Source organism: Carcharhinus amblyrhynchos, chromosome 29, assembly GCF_965287045.1.
Source record: "Carcharhinus amblyrhynchos chromosome 29, sCarAmb.v2.hapA, whole genome shotgun sequence".
Classification (NCBI taxonomy): Eukaryota; Metazoa; Chordata; class Chondrichthyes; order Carcharhiniformes; family Carcharhinidae; genus Carcharhinus; species Carcharhinus amblyrhynchos.
In genome coordinates this window covers 33009839-33031920 of record NC_137352.1, presented here as the reverse complement: position 1 = coordinate 33031920, position 22082 = coordinate 33009839, and the positions used below count along the sequence as shown (strand labels likewise).

At 49.3% G+C, this 22082-nt stretch overlaps 1 protein-coding gene across 1 annotated transcript in view; it reads right to left on the bottom strand.

Moving 5' to 3' along the window:
• Positions 1-3861: 3861 nt before the first annotated feature.
• The window catches only part of kcnj5 (potassium inwardly rectifying channel subfamily J member 5), a 61207-nt gene continuing 42986 nt past the window's right edge, over positions 3862-22082 (bottom strand). The window contains exons 2-3 of the mRNA XM_080214610.1: positions 17996-18977; positions 3862-4427 (exon numbers count right to left, since the gene is read on the bottom strand). Of these exons, the coding sequence (XP_080070736.1) occupies positions 4042-4427; positions 17996-18929 (1320 nt within the window). The 5' untranslated portion in view covers positions 18930-18977 and the 3' untranslated portion in view covers positions 3862-4041. The remainder of the gene's footprint in view (positions 4428-17995; positions 18978-22082) is intronic.

The following is a 22082-nucleotide window of genomic DNA, read 5'->3' as shown; positions in this document are numbered from 1 at the left end:
GAGTGAAGGACAGAGGGATCTAGATGTTCTAGTGCATGGATCACAAAAAACTAGCAAGTAGACCTAAAGAAGTAGTTAAGAAGTCTAAAGGCATTTTGACCTTTATTGCAAAGAGATTGGAGTTTTATATTGGGAGGTTTTGTTGCAATTGTACAGGGTGTTAGTGAAATCTCACCTGGAATATTACCTGCAGCTTTGGCCTCCTTACCTTAAAAAGAGGTAACATTGGAGGCAGAGCGAAGGAGATTCGCCAGCTAATTCCCGAGATTGTTCCATCAAGAGAGACTAAATTTTCTGGGTCTGTATTCCTTGGAGTTCAGAGGAGTGACCTTATTCAAACATACAAGATCCTGAGGGGGCTTGACAGGGTCAATGGTGCGATGTTTTCCCTGGTGGGACAGTCTCAAACAAGGGGACACAGCTACAAGTTAAAGGGTGGTCATTTAAAATTCAGATGTGCAGAAATTTCTTCTTGCGGAGACTGGTGAATCTCTGGAATTTTCTGCCCTAGAGGGTGCTGGAGGCTGGATCGACAGAAGAAGTTAAAGTGGAGGTAGATAAATATTTGATAGCTCGAGGAATAGCGGGCTGTGGGGAAATGGCACAGACGAGGAGTTGAGGCTGGAATAGATCAGCCATGGTTGATTGAATTTCGGGGCAGACTTGAAGGGCCTGGAGGCCGATCCCTGCTTCTATTCCTTGTGCTGGTGCTCTAATGCAGGAGAAGGAGTGAGGAGGCAGACTGGTATGAGAAATAGAAACACTGGTACATAAAAGAAAGACTTACTTTTATATAATGTGTCAAAGCTCTTGATATGAATTAGTTTTGAGATGTAGACAATATTGTGACAGTAATTTTAACACACAGTTAAGCATCTCAAATATGAGATAAAAAGCCAGTGGATTTATTTAAGAAAGATTGTTGACCAGGGCATCATGAAACCTCCCTGTTCTTTGAAAAGTTTAGATTAGAGTCTTAATGTCCAGGCCTTGGTTTAATGCCTCCTTTGAAAGATATCTCTAGCAATGCATCATCTCTTCAATATTACACTGAATGGCAGCCTGGATTATATACCAACTCCTCAAGGAAGGCCAGAGATGAACCCTACCTTGGAGTTGAGAGGTGACAAACTGAGCGAAACTGACAAATCAAATTAGGAATTGGAAAGAAAGTGGTTGAGAAACATTGAGCAAGGGAACAGAGTGCAATGGAGCATCAGAAGTGATACAAGGGCTGAGGATCATTCACCTGGAGGGACAGAGAGAGAGGGACAGGAGAGAGAGGGACAGGAGAGAGAGGGACAGGTGAGAGAGGGACAGGAGAGAGAGGACAGGAGAGAGAGGGACAGGAGAGAGAGGGACAGGAGAGAGGGGGACAGGAGAGAGGGACAGGAGAGAGAGGGACAGGAGAGAGAGGGACAGAGAGAGAGGGACAGGAGAGAGAGGGACAGAGAGAGAGGGACAGGAGAGAGAGGGTCAGGGGAGAGAGGGACAGAGAGGGACAGGAGAGAGAGGGACAGGTGAGAGAGGGACAGGTGAGAGAGGGACAGAGAGAGAGGGACAGGAGAGGGTCAGGGGAGAGAGGGACAGAGAGAGAGGGACAGGTGAGAGAGGGACAGGAGAGAGAGGGACAGGAGAGAGGGACAGGTGAGAGAGGGACAGGAGAGAGAGGGTCAGGGGAGAGAGGGACAGAGAGAGAGGGACAGGAGAGAGAGGGACAGGTGAGAGAGGGACAGGAGAGAGAGGGACAGGAGAGAGAGGGACAGGAGAGAGGGGGACAGAGAGAGAGGGACAGGAGAGAGAGGGACAGGAGAGAGAGGACAGGAGAGAGAGGGACAGGAGAGAGAGGGACAGGTGAGAGAGGGACAGGAGAGAGAGGGACAGGAGAGAGAGGGACAGGAGAGAGAGGGACAGGTGAGAGAGGGACAGGAGAGAGAGGGACAGGAGAGAGAGGGACAGGTGAGAGAGGGACAGGAGAGAGAGGGACAGGTGAGAGAGGACAGGAGAGAGAGGGACAGGAGAGAGAGGGACAGGTGAGAGAGGGACAGGAGAGAGAGGGACAGGAGAGAGAGGGACAGGTGAGAGAGGGACAGGAGAGAGAGGACAGGAGAGAGAGGGACAGGAGAGAGGGGGACAGAGAGAGAGGGACAGGAGAGAGAGGACAGGAGAGAGAGGGACAGGAGAGAGGGGGACAGGAGAGAGAGGGTCAGGAGAGAGAGGGTCAGGAGAGAGAGGGACAGGAGAGAGGGGGACAGAGAGAGAGGGACAGGAGAGAGAGGACAGGAGAGAGAGGGACAGGAGAGAGGGGGACAGGAGAGAGAGGGTCAGGAGGGAGAGGGTCAGGAGAGAGAGGGACAGGAGAGAAGGGGACAGAGAGAGAGGGACAGGAGAGAGAGGACAGGAGAGAGAGGGACAGGAGAGAGGGGGACAGGAGAGAGAGGGTCAGGAGAGAGAGGGTCAGGAGAGAGAGGGTCAGGAGAGAGAGGGACAGGAGAGAGGGGGACAGAGAGAGAGGGACAGGAGAGAGAGGACAGGAGAGAGAGGGACAGGAGAGAGGGGGACAGGAGAGAGAGGGTCAGGAGAGAGAGGGTCAGGAGAGAGAGGGACAGGAGAAAGGGGGACAGGAGAGAGGGGGACAGGAGAGAGGGACAGGAGAGAGGGGGACAGGAGAGAGGGACAGGAGAGAGAGGGGGACAGGAGAGTGGGACGGGTGAGAGAGGGACAGGAGAGTGCGACAACGAGAGTAGGACAGAGAGACATGGGCAGAGTGACAAAGACAGAGTGACACAGACAGAGCAACGCGGATAGAGTGATACGGACACAGTGGCATGGACAGAGCGGCATGGACAGAGAGAGCAGGACAGAGAGTGTGGGAAAGAGAGAGAGATTTGTTCTCCTTGTGGTCTTTGACAGACGAGTGACTGATGGACACGACATCTCTCAGACACATTCTCGTTCCCTGTGGCTGAGAAAAAGCAACACAAACAATGTGGAAAATATCCCAGGACTGAACCTGGAGACCAGGCCATATGATTAAGGCCACAGAATAGGAGAAGGAAGAGGAAATTAGTCTCCAGGAACACAGGAGGGCCACCTGTTTTTCACCTGGCATTTGACAAGAGAATGCCAGCCTATGATTCAGCACCTTCAGTGCCCAGGGCTGTGGTGTTAATCTGACCAGGTCACTCAGCCCCTGCAGCAAAGGAACAACAGCTGCAGCCTCTGACTTCCAAAGTTACTTGGTTGGTGCCATTATTTCTGGATATTCTTGAAACTCCAAACCAGGAACCTGCTGGAGTTAGTGTCCCAGTTTCCGAAAGTCAAACCCAGCCATCATTTGCTGCACAGAAACGTTAAACACTAATTTCAGATTAGTTGCTCCCAAAACAAATTAACAAGTTGAGCAAGAAGGGAAGGGTACGTGGACTAACCTCGTGGATAAATCAACCGTCCCCTGAGCTAGCTGTCAACTCCCTCACTTTGATCTGTTACTGTCTGTCGTTTGCACGAGTTCAGGTCCACACAAGGTTGGCTGGTTCTGCTAAAGTGAGTAGAGTTCAGGGATTGGAGTGGGGGAGAAGGGGGTCACAGTTGGCGAGGCCCATACATTTCACAATAACTCACCCATCGCCTAAGAGAGGATTCCCCCTGGTAGATTCCCATACAATGCAGGCTGGAATTTAAATAGAATCCATTCAAAGAGCAAGTTCTCACATCAATGGCAAAAGGGTGTGAGGAGGAACTTGCTAACTCCAGTACCAGCTTATTCAGACATCCCAACACCTTCCTGCTGGAACTAACTCTATGACAAAGCCATCCCCAAAGGGAAAGTTATACAGAGTGCACAACAGGTGCCCAGTAATAAATTGGCTCAACAGAGTGAATGGTGACATTTATTCTTTATGTACAAATGATGCTATCCCATTCTCTAATCCTGATTGATCCACACTGTACATGATGGGTTTATATGTATATATAAATCACTAGCTTGGTCAATCAGTAACACAATAGTGTCTAGGGGGAAACTCCAGCCCAGAGATCCTAGAGTTTCTGAGCTTCTTCCAGCTCCTGTATAAACCTTGCTGAAAAGCCGGTGCAATATTCAGAGTCTTCGGTTGGGGAGAAGGGTGTCAGCTCGCCCGTGTTGGGTGTGGGGCTGCCTCCCTTTCCTGCGTTTTCCTCTCCCTCCGCCTCCACCTCCTCACTGGGAAGGTGTGGACACGAGAGCTTGGGTAGGATTCGGCCTGCCTTCTTCATCTCTGCCACTTGCTTGGCGCTGCAGTCCGGGGTGTTGGTTTCATAGGTTTCATGGAAACTGTTATAATCCACTTCATAGAAATCTTTCTCCAGAGTCAGCACGGGGTTGAACCGATGCCCCCAGAGGACCTCTGAGTCAGAGTACGAGCTCCTGGCTTGACAGGTCATTCCTGTTGGGAAAGTATATTGGACACGGTGAATATAAAATCGTCCAATAACACAAAGGGGCCTCTGGGTGCCAGCGTTGGCTACATTAACCCTTTGATGCCCTGTGTGGCTATTGAGACATGTGGCAATAACGGTTTAGCTCAAAAGACCTGAATTCAAACCCCAATCCAGGACTTGAACACAAAATCAAAACCAATCCAGAGTCAGTGCCGTACTGTCTGAAGTGCCATCTTTTGAATGAGATGTTAAACTGAGAACTCTACTCTCTCAAGTAGACGTAGGAGCGACACAGTGGCACAATGGTTAGCACTCTTGCCTCGCAGCGCCAGGGACCTAAGCTTGATTCTAGCCTGTGTAACTGTCTGTTCAAAGTCTGCACGTTCTCCCGTAGTTTCTGTTGGGTGATCTGGCTTTCTCCCACAGTCCGAAAGACGTGCTGGTCAGGTGGATTACTAAATTGTCACTTAATTTTCCAGGATGTGTCGGTTAGATAGATTAGCCATGGTAAGTGTGCAGGATTATGGGGATAGAGTAGAAGAAGGGCCTGTCTGTGTCGGTGCTGACTTGATGGGCTGAATGGCCTCCTTCCGAATGAAAGAGATTCTATATAAAAGTTTTCACAGTACTGTTTGAAGGAGCATTCTCAGCATCAAGCCCAATATTTATCCCTCAATCAGCTAAAACAGATGCTTTGGTCATTATCACATTGCTGTTTGTGGGAGCTGTGCACTCATCCCCGTGCACCCTGCATTCCAGCAGTGAATTTATGAAAATATTTAACTCGCTGTAAATCCCCTAGCCATCCCTGAAATTGTCTCCCAAATACAATTCTTTTAAACACTTCTCTCATGGTCACCTTGTCCAGTTGAATGAATTACGACTGCAGACCAATGACAATCATGGAGCAGCTATTTTGTGTACAGTTGCCCCCTCCATTCTCACAAAATTTTATTAACTGTGTGATGAAAAGCCACAATCGACTTGATGTTAGTTATGTGTGTTCCTGGGAGACAGGGTTCACCTGCCTCTTGCACTCAGAACATTTAATCATAGAATCCTACAGTACAAAAGGAGGCCATTTGGTCCATTGAGTCTGCACCGACCACAATCCCACCCCATAACCCATGCATTTACGCTAGCTAGTCCCCCTGACATTAGGGGGCAATTTAGCATGGGAAATCAATCTACGGAACACATCTTTGGACTGTGGGAGGAAACCGGAGCACTCGGAGGAAACCCACGCAGACACGGGGAGAATGTGCAGACTCCACATAGACAGTGACCCAAGCCGGGAATCAAATCTGGGTCCCCGGAGCTGTGCTAACCACCGTGTCACCCTGCAAAATATCAGCCCAGCTCTAATTATCAGCAATGCGGAGTTTACACAATGAACGGGCTTCACGTTATTCCCTTTGCCCCACTCCAGATCTTAAACCTTGCAAATTCAGATTGTATAATCGCAATCAAAACATGAATCTGTGTAATCAGGTCCCGCTCCAGAAATAATCCATTCCTTTTGTAGCTTTTCATTTCAAAGCTAAGAAGTTTATATTTGAGAGCGATATCCAGCATGGTTTTATTAACACAGCTGATATTTGATTCATCAAATAACTCAGATTTTTAATAAGAATGCCCAGTTCACCATCTGAGAAACCAGATTTAAATTCACTGAAAATGACTCACTGTAATGAACCACTTCACAGTTTCATTATTGTACACCAATCCATTTCTTATTAAAAATAAGCTGAGTAGTGCCTGTTTGCCCAGGAGTGAGGAACCTTCACAACACCAGCACATTGGACAGAGTCATGTCATTTCTACCTGAATCTGTGGCATGTTTTCTGCACAGATCCGGGTCAAAGTTAATCAAATCCTGGGTCAGTGTAAAACTCACCCTTAAAATTCCCTGGCTAAATGTACACCCACACCCCCCCCACCTCCTCCCCATCCCAGCACCCAGTGGGTTCTGAGGGCGGTGGGGGTTGCGGATAAGAGGGTAAAATTGCATTGATGGGATTCCGTCCAGGATTCCACCCACTCTGACCCAGACACGAATTTCCAGTTGGGTGAACAGCGCCTCGGATAGAAAGCCCACCCGTGCCCCAATTTAAAACCTGGAGGTGGAGGGAAGAGAAGGACTTCAGCCGGAGGACCCCCTGTGAGCAGGGAGTTGGGGGGAGGGGAGGCACCATCTCCTCAGGGACCAGGGAGCTCCAGCTCTCAGCCTACTCCTGACATCGTGATTGCCTCTACCCTGCGCCCCTCCCAAATTCCCAGGGTATCCCCAGCTCTCCCCATTCCGGCACCCCTCCCGCTTCCTGAGTGTGGTGCCCAGACTGAGGGTGGAGTTTTGACACTAAGTGTCCCGGTGAGGGCTGGAATGTGGACTGTTTTCCTGCCCGAACATCATTTATTGTCAAACAGATTAGGGGTGGTCTGGGATATGGAGATGCAGGCGTCGGATTAGGGTAGATACAGCTTGGAACTGGTATCGTATCTGGGTGCCATAGTGAAAAGGCACACTGCATCCTCACTGTCAGCAGCATTTCCCCAGGATAGCATTAGGAAGGTGGCTAAGACTCAAGCCCCTAGGTTTAGTGACACCCAGCGAGTTGTCCTCTTCAACCAGGTTGAGGCCAGAAGAGACATCCCATTCCTGGCCTATGGGAGGTGAGGTCCTTAGCCAGACAAGCCTGGTGTGGGTGCTGGTGGCCAATGCCAATCGCATCCAGGAGGTCCAGAGAAGATCAGAAACCCAATGCTGAAAGAGGAGGAACCATTTTATCTGCGCCTTCAGGCTATGTCATGCGACGGTGCAGAGAGACCTCGGGGTCCTTGTGCATGAGTCGCAAAAACCCAGCCTGCAGGTGCAGCAGGTGGTCAGGAAGGCGAATGGGATGCTGGCCTTCATAGCGAGGGGGATTGAATATAAAAGTAGGGAGGTCTTGCTGCGGCTGTATAGGGCATTGGTGAGGCCGCAGCTGGAGTACTGTGTGCAGTTTTGATCGCCGCACTTACGCAAGGATATTTTGGCCTTGGATGGGAGTGCAGAGGAGGTTTACTAGGCTGATACTGGAGTTGAGGGGGTTGAACTTTGAGGAGAGGCTGAATAAACTAGGCTTGTACTCATTAGAGTTTAGAAGAATGAGGGGAGATCTCATTGAGACATATAACGTGTTGAATGGGATGGATAGGATAGAGGTGGAGAGGCTCTTCCCGCTCAGAAAGGACAGTGGGACTAGGGGGCACAGACTCAAGATAAAGGGGGGGCGGTTTAGAACGGAGTTGAGGAGGAACTTCTTCACTCAAAGGGTGGTGAATCTCTGGAATTCTCTGCCCGTTGAAGTGGTGGAGGCTGCCTCGCTAAATATTTTTAAGACGCGGGTTGATGGGTTTTTGATAAGCGAGGGGATTAAGGGTTATGGGGAGAGGGCGGGAATGTGGAACTGAGCCACGACAGATCAGCCATGATCTTATTGAATGGTGGGGCAGGCTCGAGGGGCTAGATGGCCTACTCCTGCTCCTATTTCTTATGTTCTTATGTTCTTATGTTATGTCCCATCCAGGGTGACTCAATATACACAGAGTCTGAAATGCCAGGGTCTGAGGACCAGTGCCAATTGCCTGCCCTGTCCCAGTGCAGTGACCCCTGTGTGGAGTACCTTTTTCACCCTTCAGTAGACACGAGGTACTGCGTGGAGTGGGGGAGGGGGTGTTGGGGGGGATCCAGGGGAAACGCAGTGGTCCCACTGATGTAATACGCAATCCCTTCTCTGACCAGGAGAAGCTCCGGAACAACCAGAGGAGAGTCCACCACGCCACGAGCCCCTCGCTGAGCATGAGGAAAGGGGATCGGAGCTCATGGCTGTCAAACGGGAGATTGGCAAGGCAGAGGTGGACCTCCATCATTCAGAATGTTCCCATTGAATAGAGAGCTGGGCTGGAACCTCCTCTTGTCTGGGAGGCAGCTGATGCTGTCACTGGCACACTCCCACTTGCAGGCACATCCAGGAAGTGACCAAGGCCAGACGAGGAAGAGGAGGAGAACCCCCCCTACTCCACCCCAGCCTCAGCCCCAGCCCGAGCACAGAAAGGAGCCAGGAGGGAGCGGGAGAGAAGAGGTCCACACCGTGTGAGTATCACAGCGCTCAGTGTCTCCCTCCACTGGCTCAGATACATACACCGCAGTGGGTATTAGTGATGGCGCAGGTCGGGTCACATGAGCAGCAGAATGGGGTAAGTTGAGCCAGGCTAGCCAGTTCTCAGACAGGGGCATTGGTGAGACGGAGTCTAATGATGAGGCTGTGGAATTGGCCTTCCAGCTAACGTCACAGGGTTAGCTAGCGGTAAAGTGACATTGAACAAACTGTTGGTGCCATTAACAATATGACATGTGAGCCTGCCCATGAGATAGTGTACACATTGAGAACTCCATGGGGGGGTGTGGTGGACACCATGGAAACCATTACCCAGCGGAACGCAGATATTTATGCAGACCTCGCACTCCATCACTGTTGCCACAGGTGAGTTTGTGCAGTGGTAACGCCAGAGGCATTGGGGGATCTCAGTATCCCTCCAGGTGCCCCTCAAGGTGTGAAACCAATTTATTGGGCCTCCAGCTATATTCTCCCTCCACGCCCCCATCATACATGTTGGGAGGGAGAACTCTGCCTGTCGCCTGAGGCACGGTTCCTGCATTACCTCTTCCCACCACTGCAGCGCTGTGCCTGGATGGACTGGTCGACCAATCGGATTGGCTGACAGCTCACCAAGTGCAGGCAGAAGCCCACCGACTGCCAATCGGAGCTCAGTTGAGTGTTAAATAATTTAATGTTTTTTAAACATTTATTTATTGTCACAAGTGAGACTTGCATTAACACTGCAATGAAGCTATTGTGAAAATCCCCTATTTATCACACTTAGGTGCCTGTTCGGGAGAATTTAGCACGGCCAATGCACCCTAACCAGCACGTCTTTCAGACTGTGGGGGGGAAACCAGAGCACCTGGAGGAAACCCACACAGACACGGGGAGAACGTGTGAACTCCATACACTCCCAAGGCTGGGAATCGAACCCAAGTCCATCGCGCTGGGAGGCACCAGTGATAACCACCCAGGTAGTCGCAGGGATGTGTTCCCCTGTTGATTCTCAGGATGATGGGCACTGAATGGCCACCACCCTGAAAATTCAGACACTTGTCTCATTGCTTTGGCCATTGTGTTAGAATCTGAGCAGGAACTTGACTCGGAATATTGATAATCATTACAAGAATTGATCAGGTCAGTGGAGAGAAGCTTTGGTGAGGGGTGAAGGGAGTCTGGAATAAGAGTTACAGAGCCTTACAGTTCCGTGATTCAGGAGAAATGGCAAGAAGCATTTGTTCACACAAAGAATAGCAGTAAACTGGGGCTCTCTCCTGCAAAAGGCTGTTTGGGCTGGAGGCACAATTGATAATTAAACAACTGGGGTGATTAGATTGAAGGATATGCAAATGGTGTTAAAATCTAGACCAGCCATGATCTCATTAAATAGTGGCACATGTTTGATAGGCTGAATCGCCTCCTCCTGTTATCAAATGGGTCAGAGAGGAGATGAAGAGAATTAGTTTTGATGTTACAATCTAGAATTCACTGTTGAATTGTTGCTGGAAGCAGATTGAAAAGGAGACAGAATGGGTGCAATTCTCGTTGGGTGTGAACTAGGTTACATGGCCACAGGGATGGGAGGAGAATCCCACAAAGGGATAACTTGTACAATGGCCCCTCCTGTGAGATTCTCCAGCCGTAACGCGATTCTTCCCTGGGCATGTGGCTCTGGAGTATTGCCCCAATACTTAATAAAAAAGTGGGGAAAGAGAAGGATTGCAGATCGGTTTGGATTGCTGTCTCGTACAGCTGAGAGAGACAGGATGGGCCAAATATCATTGCCCAGTGTTTTATGGTTCTATACAACGGGACAGGAATGACCACAGCCCCACCCCTTTCTGGGTCTCCCTGATCGGACAGCCAATCACTGCAGCAGTCAAGGACAGCCCTGACCTCTCGAATCGCAGGATCTGGGAGGAGGTTGGAATAAACTCCCTCGGCCCCCAGAAAGGCCATGAGTCTTTTCCAGGAAAATGCAGTTCAGAAAATAATAGAGTGGGATTCCAGTTTGCTGCGTTTCGATGCTGAGCTCACTCTTCGCAGTGTGGGGGTCCATGGAAGGGGAACAGGAGATTAGTTCCCAAACACTTCCATCCGCAAATGGAGTCAAAGACTCTGCAGACCACCTACTGACCCTACCCCACTCACTGACCCTACCCCACTCACTGACCCTACCCCACTCACTGACCCTCCCCACCCACTCACCGACCTTCCCCACCCACTCACTGACCCTACCCCACCCACCGACCCTACCCCACCCACTCACTGACCCTACCCCACTCACTGACCCTCCCCACCCACTCACTGACCCTACCCCACCCACCCACTGACCCTCCCCACCCACCTTCACCAACCACCATCAAAAAACCTCCCAACTAATTGGAACTTAATGAGACTATAAATATTTTGCAGCTTTTTGGCTGAATGCAGTAAATGTAAATGTAATTTTTATGAAATAAGTAAATTATTAATTCGTGCTGGAATCTAAAGTCAGGGCATTTTCATATTATAAACATTAATACTACAAGGGAACATTTATTTGAAAAATTCTAATGTCTGCAAACTAAATCATTGCAATAATCCTCTTCTGTGAAATTAATCCTGAATTAACATGGATAGAACACAGAACTTTCTATCTTCAATCTTCTTTCGATAGGAATCAAACAAAATCAATAGTAATATAAATCACAGAATCAGAGAAAGAGGCCACTCAGCCCATCACATCTGTTCCGGGTAAAAAAAAAAGCCATCAAGCTGAATTCCACTTTCCAGTATTTGGTTTGTAGGTTATGAGACTTAAGGTACAAATCCAGACACCTTGTCAATGAGTTGACGGTTCCTGCCTCTTCTCCCCATTCAGGCAGTGAGTTCCAGACCCCTACAACCCTCTGAGCCAAAACATTTTTCCCTCGTCTCCCCTCTAATCTTTCAAGAAATCCCTTTAAATCTCCTCGTCTCTGTCCACTAAGAACAAAGAACAACACAGCACAGGAAACAGGCCCTTCGGCCCAACGAGCCCGCGCCGCCATCTTAACATTCAGTGAACGCCTCATCTACGCCTCGTCTTTGTCTACGCCTACTGGGGAAGATTGAGGGAAGACTAATTTAGGGACAATTTGTTAACACCAAGAAGACCCTTCCTGTCTACCCTCTCCTGGCCGCTCCATATTCTGTATCTCAGTTTTATAAATCTTGCTTGTAAAAGTGACATGATCAGTGTTTGGGCTTCTGGTGGCTGGTGCGTGCTCACAGAAGCAGATCTGGTCACGTGACACCATATGAGTGTAGTGTGTCCTTTCATGTGGACATGGATGTGGTGTTGCGTGTTTTACATTCTGGGCCAGCCTCAGGAGCACCGAGAAGACCCTCATGGATGACCAGTGTTCTGCAGGCCAAGGGAACCACTGGGGCAGATGTTCCTGCCTGTGCTTTTCAGCCAACTTGTTTCTCGACTGCAGTTCCTCATACAAAATCCTGAAGAAAATCCCAATGAACATAATTTAAACATAATGGTTGGGATTCTCCTAGGGAAATTCTAAGTGCTGAACTTGCGTAAAAATGGGAGTAATTTCCATGTCTTTTTTAAGCTGGATTTTCAAAGTGAATCTGCCACATTCTGTGCCTCACGCTGGCCTATTCCCACTGGAGAGCCAGCAGTATAGCACTGAGTGCGCATCCACCGATCTGTCAGAATTGCTCCTAACATATTGAATAAGTATTTCCTCTCACTTGGAAGAGCCTCTAGACTGAGGTGTGCACCTACTAATTTCCAAACATCATAAACAATATACAACAGAATGATTCATTCTCTAAAAGAGTCAACTGAAGATAAAACTCCCTTCACCACTGACTACCCACAAGCTGCATTGCAGTAACTTCTCAAACTTCCTTAGACAGCACCTTCCAAACCCACGACCACTTTATTCTAGAAGGACAAGGGCAGCAGATACAGGGGAACACCACCACCTGCGAGTTCCCCTCCAAGCCACTCACCATCCTGAATTTGAACGATATTGCTGTTCCTTCACTGTCACTGGGTCACATTTGTGGAACAGCACTGGGGGACTACCTACACAGTAAGAAGTCTCATAACACCAGGTCAAAGTCCAACAGGTTTATTTGGTAGCACAAGCCACAAGCTTTCGGAGCGCTGCTCCTTCATCAGTTCAGTGGGAGTTGTGTTCATAAATAGGTTCATAAATATATAGACACAAACTCAATTTACAAAATAATGGTCAAAATGCAAATCTTTACAAGTAATCAAGTCTTAAAAGTACAGACAATGTGAGTGGAGAGAGGGTTAAGCACAGGTTAAAGAGATGTGTATTGTCTCCAGCCAGGACATTTAGTGAGATTTTGCAACTCCAGACAAGTCATTGGGGTTACAGATAGTATGACATGAACCCAAGATCCCGGTTGAGGCCGACCTCGTGTGCGGAACTTGGCTATCAGTCTCTGCTCAGTGACTCTGCGTTGTCGTGTGTCATGTGTCCACCAGGTACACGGTACATACTCTTGCAACTCGGCCAACGTTGTCTACCTGATACGTTGCAAGAAAGGATGTCCCGAAACTTGGTACATTGGGGAGACCATACAGACGCTACAACAATAGATGAATGAACACTGCTCGACAATCACCAGGTAAGACTGTGCTCTTCCTGTTGGCGAACACTTCAGTGGTCACAAGCATTCAGCCTCTGAAGACCAAGGTGGCCTTCACGACACACAGAGTCACTGAGCAGAGACTGATAGCCAAGTTCCGCACACATGAGGACGGCCTCAACTGGGACCTTGGATTCACGTCACACTATCTGTAACCCCCACGGCTTGCCTGGGTTTGCAAAATCTCACTAACTGTCCTGATTGGAGACAATACACATCTCTTTACCCTGTGCCTAACCCTCTCTCCACTCACATTGTCTGTACCTTTAAGGCTTGATTACCTGTAAAGACTCACATTTTGACCATTATTTTGTAAATTGAGTTTGTGTCTTTATATGCCCTGTTTGTGAACAGAACTCCCACTCACCTGATGAAGGGGCAGCACTCCGAAAGCTAGTGGCTTTTGCTACCAAATAAACCTGTTGGACTTTAACCTGGTGTTGTGAGACTTCTTAACTGTGCTTACCCCAGTCCAACGCCGGTATCTCCACATCAGAATTCCCTACACCACATGGACTGTAGTGGTTCAAAAAGAAAGCTCACCATCACAAGGACAAATAGAGATGAGCATTAAATGCTGATCTTGCCAGCAATGCCCGTATTTCATAAAAAATTAGATGAGAAAGCCCTGGTGAGCTGTGTAACATTGGTTTTTATTAAGAACTCAGCACAGAATCTCTACAGTGCAGAAAGAAACCATTTGGCCCATTAAGTTTGCACCAACTCTCTGTCAGAGTATTTTATCTCTGTAACCCCACATATTTACCTTTCTAATCCCCCTAACCTACAAATCTTGGGTCACTAAGGGACAATTTAGCATGGCCAATCTACCTAACCTGAACAACTTTGGAGTGTGGGAGGAAATCGGAGCACCCGGAGGAAACCCACGCAGTCACGGGGAGAAGGTGTGAACTCCACACAGACAGTTACCCAAGGAATCTGGGTCCCTGGCCAAATGTGAGGCAGCAGTGCCAACCACTGTGCCACATGTTGAATTTATTCACTTTTCACATGGTTCTCTTACATGTAATAACCCAGATATTTAAATTGGTATACGTTACAGCTGACAGATCACTTTCTTTTTCTGAGGGTTATGAGAAATTTACTGATGTATCCGTAAGTCTTTGATCCCTGAATCTGCTACTTTATCAGATAGATTGACAACCTACATATCTTTTAGTCATTATAGATTGGATATAATCTAGGGACTGAGAATGTGTCTGAGCTGGTGTCCCAACAACACTGCACTGCACAGTTTATTAATGAAATATAATCACGCATTCCCTCAATATAGATTCCGTTCTCCTCTGCATGCCCTCATTCACTGGCCTTCCTGTTCCAACATTCATCGTTACTGGTGTAAATTAGGTTTTCCACTTGCTCCCAGGAGAATGACATGTTGCCTGAGGAACACTCACAGTACTTTAATGGAGGAAGTTCCAGGGTTTTGATCCAGTGACAGTGAAGAAACATAAAGGCATTGGGAAGAATCTGACTGTACGCACACGGCTGAAAATACCCGACTTCAAAAGGGATATTTCACCTTCACCGGTTCTTTAACCTGACTAATCGAGGAGTGATTCAATTCCATCAACAGAAAGGTTTACATTTAACAAAGAACGATACACAGGGAACAGGCCCATTGGCCCTCCAAGCCTGCACCGCTCATGCGCCCAACCAAACCATTCGTTTGTATCCCTCTATTCCCAGTCTGTTCATGTGGCTCCCTCGATAAGTTTTCAACGATCCCAGCGTGTCCGCCTCTACCACCTTGCTTGGCAGTGCATTCCAGGCCCCCACCACCCTCTGTGTAAAATACGTCCCCCTGACATCTGTGTTGAACCTTGCCCCCTTAACTTTGAACTTGTGAACCCTTCGTGTTCGTCACCTCCGGCCTGGGAAAAAGTTTCCCACTGTTCACCCTGTCTATGCCCTTCATAATTTTATACACCTCTATTAGGTCGCCCCTCATCCTCCGTCTTTCCAGGGAGAACAACCCCAGTTTACCCAATCTCTCCTCGTAGCTAAAACCCTCCATACCAGGGAACATCCTGGTAAACCTTTTCTCCAAAGCCTCCATGTCCTTCTGGTAGTGTGGCGACCAGAACTGGACACAGTATTCCAAACGTGGCCTAACCAACGTTCTATATAGCTGCAGCATCATACACCAACTTTTATACTCTATGCCCTGTCCTATAAAGGCAAGCATGCCATTACCTTCTTCACCACCTTCTCCACCTGTGCTGCCACTTTTAAGGATCTGTGAACCTGCACACCCAGGTCCCTGTGTGTCTATACTCCTGATGATTCTGCCATTTATTGTATAGCTCCCCCCTACATTAGTTCTACCAAAATGCATCACTTCACATTTATCTGGATCAAATTCCATCTGCCATTTCTCTGCCCAATTTTCCAGCCTATCTATAACCTGCTGTTATTCTCTGACAATGTTCATCACTGTCCGCAAGTCCAGCCATCTTTGTGTTGTCCGCGAACTTACAGAATCATAGAATCCTACAGTGCAGAAGGAGGCCATTTGGCCCATCAGGTCTGCACTAACCACAATCCCAATCAGGCCCTCTCCCCATAACCCCATGCATTTACCCTAGCTAATCACCCAGACACTAAGGGGCAATTTAGCATGGCCAATTCACCTAACCTGCACGTCTTTGGGCTGTGGGAGGAAATCGGAGTACCTGGAGGAAACCCATGCAATCACAGGGAGAATGTGCAAACTTCACACACTGACCCAAACCGGGAATCGAACCTGGGTCCCTGGTGCTATAAGGCAGCATTACTAACCACTGTGCCACCATACCATCCCTCTAGTTCTTCCAGTGCCTCCTCTGACTCTGCAACCAGTGCAGTGTGCTCTCTCCCTATCTCAAGTTGTTCATGTTCAAACCAAAACGTTGCAACCTAGTAGATCTATATCTCTGAGGTTGGCTTCAATGTCCAGATTGAACAGTTTGGGAGATATAACACTTCCCTGCCACACAGCCCATTTGATTGAGAAGTTAGATTTGTAAATATGAATGAATGCCACTAATAGACCTGGTCATTCTTACTGATCACTTCTGATCAAACTTACTGATCAAACTTACTGATCACACCAGCTACATCTTCTTCCAAATCACTTACATATATCACAAACAGCGGAGGTCCCAGTACAGAGCCCTGCGGAACACCACTGGTCACAGACCTCCAACCAGAAAAAGACCCCTCCACTGCTACCCTCTGTCTTCTATGGCCAAGCTAGTTCTCCACCCATCTAGCTCGCTCCCCTTTTATCCCGTGAGATTTAACTTTTTGCACCAACCTGCCATGAGGGACTTTGTCAAACTCGTTACTAAAATCCATATAGACAACATCCACGACCTTTCCCTCGTCAATCGTTTTTGTCACCGCCTCGAAAAACTCAACCAAGTTTGTGAGGCGTGACCTCCCTCTTACAAAACCATGCTGTGTATCGCTAATGAGATTATTCCGTTCTAAATGTGCATACATCCTATCTCTAAGAATCCTCTCCAACAATTTCCCTACCATGGACGTCAAACTCACCGGCCTATAATTACCCGGGTTATCCTTGCTACCCTTCTTAAATAACAGGACCACATTCGCTATCCTCCAATCCTCTGGGACCTCCCTAAATCTAGTGAAGAGACAAAGATTTCTGTTAGAGGCCCAGCAATTTCATCTCTTGTCTCCCTGAGCAGTCTAGGATAGATGCCATCAGGCCCTGGGGATTTGTCTGTCTTAATGTTCCCTAAAAAACCTAACACTTCCTCCCTTGTAATTGAAATTTTTTCCAATGTTTAGATAGCATCTGTCACAACTTCAGGATGTCCCGAAGAATTTTATGGCTGAGAAAATACTACAGTTACTGTCGTGATGTAGGAAACACAGCAGCCAATTTGTAAACAGCAAGCTCCCAGAAACAGCGACGTGACAAGGTACAGATTTTCATTTTAAATGGGATTGTGGTCGAGGGAAAAATATTGGTCAGGATGAGGGAGAACTCATCAGCTCTTCCTTCGACGCTGCAATGCAACCTTCCACATCGCTGAAAGGACAGGGAGGGATTTGGTTCGATGTTATTGCGAGAGCAAGATGGTGAGTAATGGAGTTAAATGAGACAAGTGATTTATCTCCTTTCGTCACACTGCCCACCACCAGGCCTGAGTATTTACCTGTCCTATTGAGCAGGTCAACAGGATATCCCAGCTGGGATTGCCTTGAATCGTGCAGGTTAGGGCCAGATCCAATATTCCCCTTTCGAGGTTGGGATGGGGGGGGGAAGGAGGGGATGGGAGAGGCGGAAGAGAGGAGGGGTAAACAGTGATAACTTCAGTCTTAGGCCACATCGGTGGAGAGGAGATTCATGGGCTTGGAGCAACCCAGGAGGTTTGCGTTTTTTATTTTTGTTGACTTGACTATTCCTCAGGGCCTCACAAAGAAGGAATGGGCTCTTCCTCCCACTCACCCCATAATCGCCTGAATGCTGGGCACCAACTGTGGGTGTCTGCACTGCTAGTGCCAAGCAGCCCCTGCCTACGGGCACAGCAGGTTCAGGAGATGGGGGGAGGGACGGAAGTTCTGCTGATGGGTTCCAGCCATTAACAATTGGCTAGACCTCCAGCACTTGGTCTCCTCAGATTCATTCCATGTAACATTGTGCCCAACCCACCCATCAAAACAGGGCCTTCCTCCCAGTTAGTCACTGAGGCCCCCACCACTGATAAACTGTGTTATTCAGACTCTACCTGTTGCTTCCACCATGCCTTCAAGGATTACAACAATCTCAAAATCCTCCTTCTCCAGTTGACTCCGGCTCATTTCCCAAAAGGGACTTTTCTCATTAATTTCGTGTGAGATTATCAGCGGGGACACCAGAAAGAGGCGATCGTCCCCAGTGTCAAATCCCACATTGATGTCAGTCTGGTTGAGAGGTATGAATTCTCCTTCTTTGGTCTGTCTGGATTTAATGAGCTTGGCTCGGATGGAGGCTTCTACAATGTGAGAGTTACGGAGGTCCCCCACCCGGAACATGAGACACATCTTCTCGTCCCGGAGAGAGATGACCGCACGGTTCGAAAACATGAGGGTCTCGGCTCGATTCTTCGGCTGGGAAATCTTCACAAACATACAGCCGACCATCAAAGCGTTAACAATGGATCCCAGGATAGCCTGGACCAAGAGCAGGATAATCCCCTCTGGGCACTTCTCCGTGATTACCCTGTGGCCATAACCAATGGTTGTTTCAGTTTCAATAGAAAATAGAAAAGCAGACACAAATCCGTTCAAATTGTCCACGCACGGGGTCCACGTTGGATCTCCCAAATGGTCCAGGTCTCCTCGGATGTAGGCTATCAGCCACCAGATGAATCCAAAGAAGAGCCAGGTAACAGTAAAGACCAGTGTGAAGATTAGGAGATTAAATCGCCATTTGAGGTCCACCAAGGTGGTAAACAGGTCACTGAAGTATCTGTAGGTCTCCTGGACATTTCCATGGTGGACGTTACACTTCCCATCCTTGTCCACGTACCTCTGCTTGATTTTCTTTGGTTCTGCAAGGAGCCGTGTCCTGTCTGTCGTTAAGATGTCATCCCGTGCTTGCTTGGGTAACTTCTTTGACTCTCTTGTGGTTGCTCTGATGTCCATGTCAGTGTTCGGAAGGACTCTGGAATCCCCTGCCATTCTGCACTTCCTTTAGGTCAAAGATGGACAGCACTGCGACATTACCACCTGAAATACAAATCATTGAGCTATAAAAATCATACAGTTTATTGCATTGAACATGAAAAACTGGCACATGATCTGACAATATAATCACATCAGAATTAGGGCTACAGGAGAAGGAGTAATCTGGAGTATTATTGAGTTAGAGCATTGTCGCTAAGGTGTCTGCATTGACAAAAGAACAAAGAACAAAAACAGCCCGGGAAACAGGCCCTTCGGCCCAACGAGCCCGCGTCGCCATTTTAACATTACCAGTCCCCCCCTCCACCCATGATCCTTGTCTATGCTTATGGCCATCCACATTGAGGGAAAACTAATTTAGGGACAATTTATTACCTCCAATCAGCCTAATAACACATCAATGACGTGCTCCCATCTTCCCTATTCCATTTGTATATCATTCCTTTCTAGGAGTTTGGTTTGGAGTGTATCTGTAGGACCCCAATCCTGTTGCGGTTGCTCTGAATTCACAACATGATTTACCCCATGCTGACAAATGTTCAAATTGGTTAATCCAGGTTGAAAGAAATGAAGGCTTTTTGACCAGGATCCTTTGGCCAATAACTCTGATAGCCGGTATATTTACCCAGAACCCCCTCTCTATCTTTCTCTGGATGAAGTTTATTCCTTATTAAAGTTCCACATCTTGGTCCTGTGATACATAAGAGATGGAGTAGAGTATTTGCCTTTCCGTGGCCACCCAGCTATTGACTGGCTTTCGAATTCAACCCAATAAAGTTAGAGCTCATGGGATAAAAGGGACAGTCACGATTGGATGGAGTGACCAGTCAGATTGCCCTGGGGTGGAGTGACCAGTCAGATTGCCCCGAGATGGAGTGACCAGTCAGATTGTCCCGGGGTGGAGTGACCAGTCAGATTGCCCCGAGATGGAGTGACCAGTCAGATTGTCCCGGGGTGGAGTGACCAGTCAGATTGCCCCGGGATGGAGTGACCAGTCAGATTGCCCCGGGACGGAGTGACCAGTCAGATTGTCCCGGGGTGGAGTGACCAGTCAGATTGCCCCGAGATGGAGTGACCAGTCAGATTGCCCCGGGGTGGAGTGACCAGTCAGATTGCCCCGGGATGGAGTGACCAGTCAGATTGCCCCGGGATGGAGTGACCAGTCAGATTGTCCCGGGATGGAGTGACCAGTCAGATTGCCCCAGGATGGAGTGACCAGTCAGATTGTCCCGGGATGGAGTGACCAGTCAGATTGCCCTGGGGTGGAGTGACCAGTCAGATTGCCCCGGGGGTGGAATGACCAGTCAGATTGCCCCGGGACGGAGTGACCAGTCAGATTGCCCTGGGGTGGAGTGACCAGTCAGATTGCGCCGGGATGGAGTGACCAGTCAGATTGCCCCAGGGTGGAGTGACCAGTCAGATTGCCCCGGGATGGAGTGACCAGTCAGATTGCTCTGGGGTGGAGTGACCAGTCAGATTGTCCCAGGATGGAGTGACCAGTCAGATTGCCCCGGGATGGAGTGACCAGTCAGATTGCTCTGGGATGGATTGACCAGTCAGCTTGTCCCAGGATAGAGTGACCAGTCAGATTGCCCCAGGGTGGAGTGACCAGTCAGACTGCCCTGGGATGGAGTGACCAGTCAGATTGCCCCAGGGTGGAGTGACCAGTCAGATTGCCCCAGGGTGGAGTGACCAGTCAGACTGCCCCAGGGTGGAGTGACCTGTCAGATTGCCCCAGGGTGGAGTGACCAGTCAGATTGCCCCGGGATGGAGTGACCAGTCAGATTGCCCCGGGATGGAGTGACCAGTCAGATTGTCCCGGGGTGGAGTGACCGGTCAGATTGCCCCGGGGTGGAGTGACCAGTCAGATTGCCCCGGGGTGGAGTGACCAGTCAGATTGCCCCGGGATGGAGTGACCAGTCAGATTGCTCTGGGGTGGAGTGACCAGTCAGATTGCCCTGGGGTGGAGTGACCAGTCAGATTGCCCCAGGATGGAGTGACCAGTCAGATTGCCCCGGGATGGAGTGACCAGTCAGATTGCCCCGGGATGGAGTGACCAGTCAGATTGCCCCAGGATGGAGTGACCAGTCAGATTGCCCCGGGATGGAGTGACCAGTCAGATTGCCCCGGGATGGAGTGACCAGTCAGATTGCCCCGGGATGGAGTGACCAGTCAGATTGCCCCGGGGTGGAGTGACCAGTCAGATTGCCCCGGGGTGGAGTGACCAGTCAGATTGCCCCGGGGTGGAGTGACCAGTCAGATTGCCCTGGGGTGGAGTGACCAGTCAGATTGCCCCGGGGTGGAGTGACCAGTCAGATTGCCCCAGGGTGGAGTGACCAGTCAGACTGCCCCAGGGTGGAGTGACCTGTCAGATTGCCCCAGGGTGGAGTGACCAGTCAGATTGCCCCGGGATGGAGTGACCAGTCAGATTGCCCCGGGATGGAGTGACCAGTCAGATTGTCCCGGGGTGGAGTGACCGGTCAGATTGCCCCGGGGTGGAGTGACCAGTCAGATTGCCCCGGGGTGGAGTGACCAGTCAGATTGCCCCGGGATGGAGTGACCAGTCAGATTGCTCTGGGGTGGAGTGACCAGTCAGATTGCCCTGGGGTGGAGTGACCAGTCAGATTGCCCCAGGATGGAGTGACCAGTCAGATTGCCCCGGGATGGAGTGACCAGTCAGATTGCCCCGGGATGGAGTGACCAGTCAGATTGCCCCAGGATGGAGTGACCAGTCAGATTGCCCCGGGATGGAGTGACCAGTCAGATTGCCCCGGGATGGAGTGACCAGTCAGATTGCCCCGGGATGGAGTGACCAGTCAGATTGCCCCGGGGTGGAGTGACCAGTCAGATTGCCCCGGGGTGGAGTGACCAGTCAGATTGCCCCGGGGTGGAGTGACCAGTCAGATTGCCCCGGGGTGGAGTGACCAGTCAGATTGCCCTGGGGTGGAGTGACCAGTCAGATTGCCCCGGGGTGGAGTGACCAGTCAGATTGCCCCGGGATGGAGAGCCTATCTCAGGGGGTTGATTGTTTTGTATGATAACTGGCCGCTGAAAGCTTTATTCAGACTGATTGAGACATGGACAGGTTATCACAGCAAGTGGCCGCTGGAACCGAGCGCACATTCCACCTCAACAATAACAGCATTCGGT